Source organism: Mustela putorius, unplaced genomic scaffold (genome assembly GCF_011764305.1).
Source record: "Mustela putorius furo isolate JIRA1106 unplaced genomic scaffold, ASM1176430v1.1 tig00000421_pilon_pilon_pilon, whole genome shotgun sequence".
Taxonomy (NCBI): Eukaryota; Metazoa; Chordata; class Mammalia; order Carnivora; family Mustelidae; genus Mustela; species Mustela putorius.
The window spans coordinates 8,345,784-8,359,397 of NW_025421375.1; the positions used below are offsets into that span (position 1 = coordinate 8,345,784).

General features: G+C 36.4%; 1 protein-coding gene across 3 annotated transcripts in view; it reads right to left on the reverse strand.

The window, feature by feature from the left end:
- The window catches only part of HACD4 (3-hydroxyacyl-CoA dehydratase 4), a 50,522-nt gene that overhangs the window by 17,789 nt on the left and 19,119 nt on the right, over positions 1 to 13,614 (reverse strand). For all 3 annotated transcript variants that reach the window (XM_045079669.1, XM_004761821.3, XM_045079670.1), the window contains one exon: positions 1,801 to 1,913. In XM_045079669.1, coding sequence (XP_044935604.1) covers positions 1,801 to 1,913 — 113 coding nt within the window. The remainder of the gene's footprint in view (positions 1 to 1,800; positions 1,914 to 13,614) is intronic.

Genomic DNA, 13,614 nt, shown 5'->3' on the forward strand with positions numbered 1-13,614 from the left:
AGATCTCCTCTGTTAAAAAGCCCTTCCATGACATCATGATAACTACTCTCAACGTTAAAATCATTTTGTTTTCTAATGGGTTTAACTGTGCTCATTAGAGACTGAATTGAGACCGAAAGAGTCAGGCATACCAGAGAACAGTATGTCAGAAGGTCTCAATCCCAGATGGGGCTCCTTGTCTCATGAACACAAAGTCATGGGCTACAAAAGTCCATGAAATCCACCCCAAGTCTACAAAACTATCAGTTAAAAATGAGGAATAACTTACTAAATTATATATACAAAGAATGCTACTTCTTTTCATTCAACAAAACATTTCATTCTAACTCACTCTAAGGCTCAACCTATTACTCAGAAATACTTTAATTCAGCTAAGTTACTGACAACATAGTAAATGAATAATTTACATAACTCAGCTAAAATGCTAGGGCGCTTTTGTTACCTATCCACACCCAGATCTTGCAAGTAGAACGCGCAGTTCTCATTTGTGAAAGCCAAAGAAGCAGTTAGGACACCTCCCCAAGATGAGCCTCTGAGCAAAGGGGACTGTTTACCCCACTGCTGGTAGAGACAAGACTAGACCCATCTGTTTGCAAAGTTTCAGAAGTAGAAGGAAACTGAAGGTGATCTAGAGCAAAAGTTCTTAATTTGAGGTTCAAGGATTCCTAGGGTATCCACAAAATAACTTCAATAAGTCATTTGGACCCACTGGAATTGTATATAAAACATATCACAGAGATAAAAGTAGAGCCTAGGGAATATAGTCAAAAATATTGTCATAAACCTGGTGATTAACAGACCTGTACCGCTGGGGATGAAAATACATGTTTATAAAAAATAAAAAATAAAAAAATAATAATAATTTTAAAAAATGCCAGAAAAAAAAATATTGTCATAACGTATGGGGACAGATGGTGACCGCACTTAACATGGTCGGTGCTGATTAATATCTAGAACTATCCAATCAGTGGCACTTGGGTGGCTCAGTTGGTTTAGCATCTGCCTTCTGCTCAGGTCATGATCCCAGGGTGCTGGGATCCAGCTCCATGTCAGGCTCCCTGATCAATGAGGAGTCTGCTTCTCGCTCTCCCTCTGCTACTCCCCCTGCTTGTGCTTGCTCCATCAAATAAAATCTTAAAGGGTGCCTGGGTGGCTCAGTGGGTTAAGCCTCTGCCTTCGGCTCAGGTCATGATCTCAGGGTCCTGGGATCGAGCCCCACGTCTGGCTCTCTGCTCAGCGGGGAGTCTACTCCCCCTGTCCCACCTACCTGTGATCTCTGTCTCTCTCTCTTTGTGTCAAATAAATAAACAAATATTTTCTTAAAAATTATACTTCAAAGAAAAACAACACAAAGTAAATGTATGTGGAGGTGCATTCTTCCCTAGAGTGATGAGGCCCTGTATTTAAGTATTCTGGAACTCACAGAAACCAACTTTGTAAATCCTAAGACATAATAGAAGTCTTGCTTTGCTTGTTACAGTTACATGTACCAGAGCAATTTCAAGGAATGCCTTTCATTAGCAAGCAGCTGTGAGGTTTATCCCAAATTGGTGCTATGCCAAGTCTTCTGCTGGAAACCTGAATGCACTGATTTGCTCTTGTAATACCATGGGAGGTTTGCATTACCTCTGACATGCCCATTATGGAAAGCGCTAAGAATACATTTCAATATCAAGATAAAATAATTTGGAAAGGGGTTATGTTTTCCTCTCTCATTTAGGGTAACCAAATGTGGGCAGCTATTACTGGTTTCACTGTAGAAAAGCAACTTGGCTTTAAGATATTATTTTGCCTCCTTACCTAACCATATCCAATAGATTCCAAAAGATGAATAAAACACACACCACATATTTCTCTTGGACTTCCTCTTGACTGGTGATCACCACAAAGAGGATGATTATTCTCTCTGTGAGCTAAGAAAGAAAGAGCAAAGTCAAGAATTAGGATCATCTGTTAAGCATGTAGGTCATTTTCTAATTTCAAAACCCAGAGTTCCTCTTCAAAGTAAGTATGCTTTAACTGGAAATAGGTATGCTGAACTGTTAACATGATCTCTGAGGGAGTAGGGTTATAGGTCAATTTCATTTCCTCCTTGCTGTTTTTTTTTTGTATTCTCCAAATTATATACAATGAATAAAAACATATTTTATGTAATCAGGGTATTTCTCCTCCTGCAATATATGCACACATGTTTTTATTCACTTTGGTAAGCTTTTATTATATGTCCACTATGTATTAGATGCCAAGGTTTTTATACACACACACACACACACACACACACACAGAAAGCAAGGTGCTTGCTCCAGAAGGTAGTAGTGGTAAGAGAATGTGGCGGTAGAATTATGACATAGTGTGAATAATGCTATCATTTAAAGTGCTCTGAATGGGAGCACAGGTGAGGGACATAACTGCCTGGGGAAAGGATGCACAGATTTATGAAGACAGGCAACACCTCGGTTGGATCTGAGAGAAGAGGCAAGAGTTTCTTAGGTAGACTGATTAGGAAAAAGGACATCCTAGGTTAGGGGAACAGGAAAAGCAAAGAGGCAGAGGTGTGAAAATGCAAGTGTATTAGGGAGTAAGGAGAACCCCCTGGAGGCTAGAGTTGGGGGAACGGCTCAGAAAGGGAATGAATAGGAGATAAAATTGAAAACATGGCCGGTGCTGGGTTGTAAAGGGTTTTGAATGACAGGCCAAGAAATTTCGATTTCATCTAACAGGGAAGCTATTGTAGCTTTTTTTTAAGGGGGTGGATGGAGGGGGAAGAAAAGTAATATAATCCTAACCTTTATAAGCCAGTGGAAAATGAAAAGAATTCAACATCCACATTTTTTTCCAAGTCAGTAAGTGCAAATCATTGAGAATTCACACACAATGGCTTAGCTCCAATTACTGACCTCAAAAAATAAGTTCTTCTTTCCCAATATAAATATAATGAGCCACCTTATATCATACTAATGCCCCCTGTACAGTCCATATTTTTTGTTGTTTTTTTAAACAAAACATTCTTCTTTGCTCTCAATGGTCAAAGGAAAATGTACTTGAGATTGAGGGAGGGTATTAGTGATAGGGGAGAACTGCTTTATGTTTTTCGGTAGTTATCCTTATTTTTAAGGCAGATCAAAGAGAAAAGAACAGAACCATCTGTGACTTAGAATCATAGGCTGTTAATCCTGGAAAATCACCTCGTGCAGAGAAATCCGAGATTTGCCAACACTAGGTCACATGATCAGCTATGCTCTATCAGCATAGAGTGTACACGCTCTATCAGCAAGTGTGACCACAGCAGTGAGTCAAGAGGGTCTTTGCTTGTCTAAGGGAATTAGATATGATTCAAACCTTAGTCAATCTATAGAAGCCATTTACATAGCTGTACTGATTGTCAGTATTTCTTTAAAATGCCCTAGTTTCTTGATTTAGTTATACTTATAATAATGAAGAATACTTAACTGCAATTATAATTATCAAATGATCCAAGCTTGCAGTCAATGACACCTGGCAGCCTTTGGATAAAAGATCTTAGCAGCAAACAAGTACTTAGGAACCACCTAATCTTATGTTTGGTCCGTGCCTGCTAATTAGGAAAACGATCTCCTTTTTTGAGAAAAATCTCAAGATACATATACATGAGTGCATACACATAACATATATTTCTAATTATATTATATTTCTAATTATATTTCTAATTATATTTTGCTTTCTGTAGTCAGAAAGCAAAAACCTAGATAACTCTTGGTAAGATGGATCTCTAGGGTCCACTCTAGATTAGCCCAACCCACCTTCTTACAAATGAAAAATTGAGGAACCAAAGAAGTGACTTGCCCTAGTGGCAGACCGGGAAACATATATCCCGAGTTTTGTGGTTTCCAGAGTTATAAGCTATCTGTGATGTCAGACTACCCATTAACTGATGAGTACAGAGAGGGAAATCTAAAACAGAAATGGTGCTGTACAATAGAATTCATCCTGTTGAAAATCATGACTTAAAGGGGGGTCAACCTGGGTGGCTCAGTCAGTTAAGTGTCTGCGTTCAACTCAGGTCATGATCCCAGTGTCCTGGGATGGAGTCCCACATCAGGCTCCCTGCTCAGTGGGAGCCTCCTTCTCCTTCTCCCTCTACCACTTCCCCTGCTTGTGCTCTGTCAAATAAATAAATAAAATCTTAAAAAAAAAAATCATCACTTCAGAGTGTGACATGTTACTGATGTAATCCCAACTACACAGAAATTAGCACTCAACATGCCCCAAACCCCACCATCACGTACACACATGTGGGTTTGTGAAGATCCCTGCCACAATGTCAATTTAATTAACCAAGTATCTGATGGTTAACTCTGACTTGACCATTCCATGGCAATACAATGGGAGAATTTAGGTGGAGCTATTCTCAAAGTGGTAACAGCCATTATTTATTGGTTACTTTGTACAAGTTTCTGAAGATATATCATATCTCATTTAATCTCCATGACCCTAACAAATGAATGTTATTATTTTTTGCTGCCTTTTATAAAGGGCACTGCATTTTACAAAGTGAAAATGATGCGCACCTGGGTGGCTCAGCTAATTAAGCATCTGCTTTCAGCTCAGATCACGATCTCTGGGTACTGGGATCAAGCCCCACATTAGGCTCCCTGCCCAGCAGGAAGTCTGTTTCTCCCCCTACCCTTCCCCACTCTTGTGCATATGCTCTCTCAAATAAGTAAGTAAATAAATAAATAAATAAATATTTTTAAAAAACAACAAAGTGAAAGTGCCTTGCCTATAGATCTGCAAATAAAAATCTGGACAATGTGATTCTAAATCCCTTGTTCTGAAACACTAACACATTTTCCCCTTTGTTATTTTATGTGCTATCCTTATGCCTAATATCCAGGTTATAGTCTATTGTTTCAAAAAGCCTCTCTTCAAAAGTTAAACCTTAAAACAAGAACCTCCTTCATATTCTAAATCAACACCAAACACTTCTGAAGAACAGACTTTTTAAATTTATTCCCTTTTTATGTATAATAATCTGACCAGTTATTTGGGGCTTTGCACTTGTGAGAACTTAGCACTTCTTCATTTTAAACAAATCCCAAGAGAACATGACGAATTACTAATGGTCTTTTAGGGTTTAGTGTAGCTCAAACTAGGTAGAATACAAGTAAAAAAGAAAAAAAAACCCTATTAGGCCAAATTAAAACACTCTCTTAATGTGGTCTCCTGAGAAGTATGGTAACTATAAAACAAAAATACTTTGCATTTTTAGGTTCTACTTGGGAATCCTAAATTTCAAATTAAGCAGTGACTAAACCTAAGTTGTTATTTAATAAATGACAGCTGGCACTTCAGTTATCAATTATGTAGTTATAAACTACTCCCTCTATGGAGAGAATTTCTAGAATTAAGTAGCAGAAAAAAGAAATTAAGAGAACAATCACATTTACAATTACATAGAAAAAATAACAAAATGCCCAGAAATAAATTTAGCCAAGGAGATGAAAGCTCTGTACTCCAAAAACTATAAAACCCTGATGAAAGAAATTGAAGATGACATGTAAATGGAAAGATATTCCACACTTATGGATTAGAAGAACAAATATTGTTTAAAAATGTCCACACCACCCAAAGCAATCTACCGATGTAACGCAATTCCTATCAAAATGCCAACAGCATTTTTCACAGAACTAGAATGAAAAATTCTAAAATTTGTGTGGAACTACAAAAGACCTCAAATAGACAAAGCAATCTTGAGAAAGAAGGACAAAGCTGGAGTTCCTACAATCCCAGATTTTAGGATATATGACAAAGCTGTGTTAATCAAAAGAAAAAGCTGTATTAATCAAAACAGTATGGTACTGGCACAAAAACAGATACATAAATCAAGGGAACAGGATAGAGAGCCTAGAAATGAATCCATGCTCATATGGCTAATTAATCAATAACAAAGAAGGCAAGAAAGAATACACAATGGGGGAAAGAGAGTCTCTTCAACAGATGGTGCTGGAAAAACGAGATAGCCACATTCAAAAGAATGAAACTGGGGGCACCAGGGTGGCTCAGTGGGTTAGGCCTCTGCCTTCGGCTCGGTCGTGATCTCAGGGTCCTGGGATCTAGCCCCGCGTCGGGCTCTCTGCTCAGTGGGGAGCCTGCTTCCTCCTCTCTCTCTGCCTGCCTCTCTGCCTACATGTAATCTGTCTGTCAAACAAACAAACAAACAACAACAACAACAACAAAAAGAATGAAACTGGATTGCTTTCTTACACTACACACCAAAATAAACTCACAATGGGTGAAAGACCTAAACATGAGACCTGAAGCCATAATAGTCCTAGAAGAAAATGTAGGCAATAATTTCTTTGACATCAACTATAGGAACATTTTTCTAGATAGGTCTTCTGGGTCAAGATTATTAAAAGTGAAGTTGAACTATTGAGACCCAAATAAACTTCTGCACTGTGAAGGAAACCATCAGCAAAAAGGCAACCTACTGAGTAGGAGAAGATATCTGCCAATGATATATATCCTATAAGGCATTAATTTCCAAAATATAGAAAGAACTTCTACAACACCAAATACACCAAATAAAATGATTAAAAATAGGCAGGGGCCCTCAACAGACATTTTTCCAAGGAAGACATACAAATGGCCAACAGACACATAAGAAGATGCTCCACATCACTCATCATCAGGGAAATGCAAATCAAAACCAGAAAGAGATACCACCTCATATCAGTTAGAATGGCTAAAATAAAAAACACAGGAAATAAGTATTAATGAGGACATGGAAAAAACGGAACATTTGTGCACTATTGGTGAAAAAGCCTATGGTGTAGTCACTGTGGAAGATAGTATGAAGGTTCCTTAAAAATTAAAAATAGAACTGCCATATGACCCAGTAATTCCACTACTAGATATTTACCCAAAGAAAATGAAAACACTAATTTAAAAAGACATACACAGCCCTATGTTTATTGCAGCATTATTTACAATAGCTAAAGTAAAGAAGCAACCCAAGTGTCCATCCATAGAAAATGGCAAAAGATGTAATATAATTATATATAATGAAATATTTTTAAAAATTATTTATTTAAATTCAATTTAGTTAATATGGTGTAGTATTAGTTTCAGAGGTAGAGTTTAGTGATTCATCAGTTGCATAAATACCCAATGCTCATTCCATCAAGTGACCTCCTCACCCAGCTACCCCATCCCCCCCAACTCTCAGTTTGTTTCCTATACCTATGGGTCTCTTAAGGTTTGCCTCCCTTTTAAAAAAATTTTTATTTTTAAATATTTTTAAAAATTTATTTGAAAAAGAGCGCATGCACAAGCTGGGGGAGGGGCAGAGGAAGAGGGAGAAGCCTGCTGAGTAAGAACCTGATGCAGGGTTTGATCCCAGGACTCTGAGATCATAACCTGAGCCAAGTCAGCCGCTTAACCTACTGAGCCACCCAGGTGCCCCAACTCCGTTTTTATCTTATTTTTCCTTTCCTTCTCCTATATTCATCTTCTTGTTTCTTAAATTCTACATATGACTGGAATATAACTCCGCCATAAGAAAATGAGATCCTGCCAGTTGCAACAGCATGAATAGACCTACAGCGTATAATGCTAAGTGAAATAAGTCAAAGAGAAAGACAAATACTGTATGATTTCACTCATATGTGGAATTTGAGAAACAAAACAAATGAACAAAAAGAAAAAAACAGACTCAAAGACAGAGAACAAACTGATGGTTGCACAAGGGGATGTGGGTGGGGGAAATGGGTGAAATAGAGAGGATTAAGAGACACTTATTGTGATGGACACTGAGTAGTGTATAGAATTGCTGAAATCATTGTATACCTGAACTATAACACATGTTAATTTTGCTTCACTTAAAAAAATACAAATTAGTTTTAGCCTCAAAGACTATTATTTTACTAAAATAATAACCCAAATTATTTTGATCCTATGAACTTTTGTTGAGAACTTCAGAGACATATCCTTAATATGTTCAAAACCATCGATGATTACTTTCTTCTATGAGACATAAGCATTTACATATTTCTATTTACATATATTTTTTTTTTATTATTCATTAGATACTTATTGAGTGCAGTGCTCTTGGTCCTGGGAGTTGTAGCTATGAAAGAGACCAATTTCCAGCCTTCAGAGTATTTCCATCCTACTTGGGAGGTACACAGTAAACAAATTTAGAATAGAGTTCAAGACAAATAGTCTAAATCCAAATTTTCACTTCACCATCTACAATATATGTGGCCTTGGGTAATTTATTTAGCTTTTGTGTTAAGTAATCATACTGCAGATAATAATTAGCATTAGTATTATATAGTAAACTATAAAGGATAAGTTATGCTTGAAGATTTGAAGATTAAATGAGTTAATGCACATGAAGAATGTAGAGAACTATGTGGCACATAAAATGTCCTAAATAAATGTAAGTTATTACTAATTAAATATAATTTAACATAGTGATTAGTATATTTACAGAAAATATATTTTTCTATATGGATCATTAAGACTATCATTGAATAAAAAAGGTTAATCTCAGCATTTTTTACAATTTTTTTAAGGATTTTATTTATTTATTTGAGACAGAGAGATACAGAGAGAGAAAGCATGAGCAGGGGGAGAAGCAGAGGGAGAGGGAGAAGCAGACTCCCTGCTGAGCCTGGAGCCCAGTGTGGGGCTTGAATTCCATGACACTGGGATCTTGACCTGAGCCAAAGACAGACACTTAACCATCTGAGCCACCCAGGTACCCCTAATCTCAGCATCTTTAAAATTATACTATAAATACAGTTTTATAATAATCACAGTGAAGAATTCCATGGATCAAATTAAAAAAAAAATCTTAAAAAAAATCTAAAATCTTACTTACAGAGCAAATTACGTCATTCATTCCCAGGAGGCTTCAACACTGAGAACGTCAGCTTGACACAATCCCCAGTATGGTTTTTATTTAACAGTACAAACCTGTTCTCAACTCAAAACTAGAGAGAAAACCCATATGACTATATGGAAAACCAGGTTATTTAATCTAGCAATGCAAAGAGGCACCTGCTTCACAGCTAAAAAGAAATCAGGGTGAAACTTGGCTGTTTTCCTTGAAGGGTTTATGTTAAGACACCCTTGGTATTTGATTTTCTTCGTATTTGTTCTAAGAATCTAGGACTGTGAAAAATCTTTGGAGTGATTTTGGGCAAGCAGACCCTTGCCTTCCCTTAGCAGAAATAGGTGATATTCATAAATATAAAAGCGGTTTTTGCAATTTGGGTTCACAAATGAAGTTTTTGTGGGCACAGTAATCTGGGGATAGTAATTCCTAGTGTTTTGATTTATGGATTTTTCATGTTTTGTAAAATTAACACATGTGCGGCAGTGTTTCCTACAATGCAAAGAAAGGACAAATGCAGACTTTAGTCATTTTAATTCAGTTATATATGAAGTCTTTGAATTTCAAGCATTTCTCAAAAGGTAAAGGAGTAAACTGGATTACTAGGAGGGTTTCCTAAATGGGTCGAAAGTCCCCATCCAAAGGCTAGTTTTGTGGATATTTTCCCACCTCCTGGAGTTGAGAACAACCCAAGGCTATGTCAGTAAAAACCTCTTTCTCAGGCTTCTGCACAATGTTAGAACAAAGTCTTTCAAAATCAGTATTTCAGGGTTGGCAGTGTTTCCACACTATAAAAACCAAGTTGTTTTTTAAAAAATAACATAAAATAGAAAATAAAAGCCTAGTTGATTTGATTACATCTACTGAAATATATAAATTTCCTAATCCAACCTTATTTTTTTTACCAAGCTAAGTATATGAGCCTTTTGGAAGGAAGGGGTTGGAGAGGAAAATGTCTACTTTTCACCTACATTATCATGTCTTAAAATAGTTATGTGTTTGGGACCTAAATTACTTTCCCATTTTATAAATTAAAACATAGAAAATTTGTTATATTTCTTTATATGATTTTAGTGGACATGTAATTATTTCCAAAAAAAGGGATGTCTCTAAGCAACTATTTATGTTATCATCTTACCTTTCCCCCCAAAGTATATTTTTAAAAAAATACAAAAAAATGTATTACTGTTTATTGTATCTTATTGTACACTGTATATTTTGAAAATACATAAAAATTTGTTATTGTTATGTTATTTTAGTCTTACTGTCAATTGTGTGTAATTTTAGGAATTCATAATGACTTTTCTCTGTCAAAATAAAGATGTGTGTACAAAAAAACTAAAAAGGCACAGAACGAGACACAGAAAACAAACAGACCTCCTGAACACATAACACCACCATCTGATACATGGCTCAATTACCTCAATTTTCCTACTGCTTTTTGGAATTACTTATCTTGACATTTTATAAGGCCAGTTTCCAAAATGAAAATTCAGTCATGCCTCAGTCTCACAACAGTAATGACAAAATAACATCACAAATACACGGACGTGTTTTTTGGTCCACTGAATGCAGCTGGGCACCATGCATTTTTCAAGAAACTGTATGCACTCAGCTAGGATTACTGAGTAGCTTAGCCACATTCTTAACTATGCTTTCTTCACTTAAAAATGGGGAAATAGGAAAACCAAGAAAGGTTACACAATCTTAGAGTTTTGTTTGGTTATTTTAAAACAGAGGCCTCGGAGTCACCTCATAATTCTTCTAACTGTTGGCAGAACTCAAAGGAAGGGGGTAGAAAATGAAACTTTGAACATGAGGATATGGGTTTTCAAAGCTCTTTCCAGCACTGGCTCCTTTTGGAAAACTACACAGAAGATAGGAAATGAGTAATCCAAATAGAGTACAGATAAAAATCGCAAAGAGATTAAAAAAAAAAAAAAAAGGAAGCTGAACAATCACAACAAAAATTAATAGTAGTCCATGATGAAAATGGTAGCCATCTTCCTTGATGTGGTGAATCCCTTTCCTGTTATCCCTGACAACAAAAAAGACTTAAAAATCACTTAAGCCCCATTAACAGTAGGCACTACAAACTGACTCTGAATAAAAAAGATTCAATGTGGGCTGCCTGGGTGGCTCAGTCCTTAAGCATCTGCCTTGGGCTCAGGTCCTAATCCTGGGTCCTGGGATCAAGTCCCACATTGGGCTCCCTGCTGGGTGGGAAGCCTACTTCTCCCTCTCCCACTCCCCCCAATTGTGTTCCCTCTCTTGCTGTGTCTCTGTCAAATAAATAAAATCTTAAAAAAATTAAAGAAGATTCAACATATATTTGCCATTATTATTTTAAATTACCAAACCAGGATATAGTTTGATTACAGCGATCATAGTTCTATAAAGCACTACATTAATATGATTAAAATCACATTTAAATACTCCAGAACTTCTGGAACTCCAAGAAATCAGATTTCTAAGTTGTATAATAATTTCTATTACTGGACAAGCCTACATAATTTTGGGAAAAAAAAGATGCACATTTTCTAGGCATCATTAAGGTGTTCTATTTTCTTTCCTCAAAGTCTACCTATCCCATTTCTCACTTGCATTCCTCACACTGTCAATAACTAAAATAACACTACTCTTAATTTTGAAAATGCTGTTTTACTATGAAACCATTATTCACCAAGGTAGCCTAAAGAAGTAAAAAGTCCAGGGGTGTCTGAGTGACTCAGCTGGTTAAGCTTCTGACTGCAGCTCAGGTCATGATCTCAGGGTCCTGGGATCAAGCAGCCTATCAGGATCCTCACACTCAGTGGGGAGTCTACTTGTCCCTCTGTCCCTCCCCACTCATGTTTTCTCTCTCAAATAAATATCTTTCACACTCTCTCAAATAAGTGAAAATCTTAAAAACAAAAAAAAAAAGCAAAAAAGTCCAAAAACGTATTAGTGAAAGAAAACATGCTTAGACTTTCAATGAATTTGGTCATTTTCCAGGCAAAATAATCCATATGATGGACTACAGCTTTCATTTAACCTGGGTAGTTCATTCTGTTCTCTAGAATTAGCATGAAGTTGTTAACAAGGAATAAATATCAATAAATCTTGTTCCCAAGTAATACGCTTCTTTAGGGACAGATATGTACCCCTTTTTAATTTTTTAACTAAGTACACTTAAGGGAAGTCCATCTAAGTCTTGGCTACCTGGCTACTTTGTTATTAGGAGTCCAGGCTAAATATTACCTTGATTTTTATTTGACATTTGATATTTCAAGACTTATTTGTCTTCATCCTAATGTATACTATTTCTCTATTTTTATTTAATATGTAAAATTTAAAATCTCCCATAAACTTATAATGCTAAGTTCTTAATAGGCTCCTTAGGATTATATTCCTATTTCCATCTTTAAACTTTCATGGTATTTTAAACAGATTTTAGTATAAGAATCTGTGTCACTCTAATCAACAAAAATTTAAGGCATATGTTTATCCTAAATACTTTGCTAGATGCTAGCAGTAAATGCAGATTCTGACAAATTATTTTCACAATGCCAATTTGTCAAATTTAGTTATTTCCATTTTTCCAATTTATTTTGCAAATAGTTAAAGTTATCCTCACAGAAATCCCTTTTTCTGCAGATCTTAAACACATGTTCACACAGTCACCTAACTTATCTCTCTTCATATGGAAAATAGCACTTTTTTCTCTTGCCTTACCAGCAATGATTTCTTGTATTGAATCTCTACCTGTGAATTTCTCATCTTCCTTCAACCTGCCTTTATTTATTTATTTATTTATTTATTTAGATTTATTTATTTGTTTGACAGAGAGAGGAAAAGACAGCACAAGCAGAGGGAGCTGGAGAGGAAGAAGCAGGCTCCTCAATGATCAGGAAGCCTGATGCAGGTCTTGATCCCAGGATCCTGAGATCATGAGCTGAGCCAAAGGCAGTTGCCTAACCAACTGAGCTACTCAGGCGCCCTTCAACCTGGCTTTATAACGGAATATGGTGGGTGTGCCTGGATGGCTCAGTAGGTTAAGTGTCCTTTGCCTTAGGTCATGACCTCTGGGTCCTGAGATTAAGCCCTGTATCAGGCTTCCTGCTTGGTGGGGAGTCTGCTTCTCCCTCTCCCTGTCTCTGTGCCCTTCTTCCCCCACCCCCAAATTAGTGTGGGCTCTCACTCTCTCTCTCAAATAAAATCTTAAAAGAAAAAAAAAAGAAAAAGGAACATGGTCATCTAGGACTAGAGACCTGGTACAGGAAACAAATAATAGCTAAAATAATAGCAATAGCTTCCAGATATTGTATTCTAACTAAGCACTAGGAGCTTATCCCACCCATTTTTTCAGTTACTCCATGAGGTAAGTGTTATTTTCACATCACATGAGAAAATGAGGTTCAGAACAATTTCCATGTTTAAATTCATATAACTAGTTTCTACTCCTGAAACTATTACACTATCTGTTAACTAGCCAGAATTTAAATAAAAATTTGAAAGAAAAAATAAATTCATACAACCAATAAGAGCTAGAACTGGGATTTGAATCCAGGTTTGTAGGAGTCCCAGGTCTATGATTAGATGTATATTAGAAATACTAGATAAACATGAATGGTCTCTCCTTTGCATTTGTATTCAGTAAAAATTGGCAAAAAGAACAAGAAATGGCTGAATATTCTATTCGTTGAATATTGGCGAAGGAGATTTTTTGGGGGGGATTATTTACTTTTTTTTTT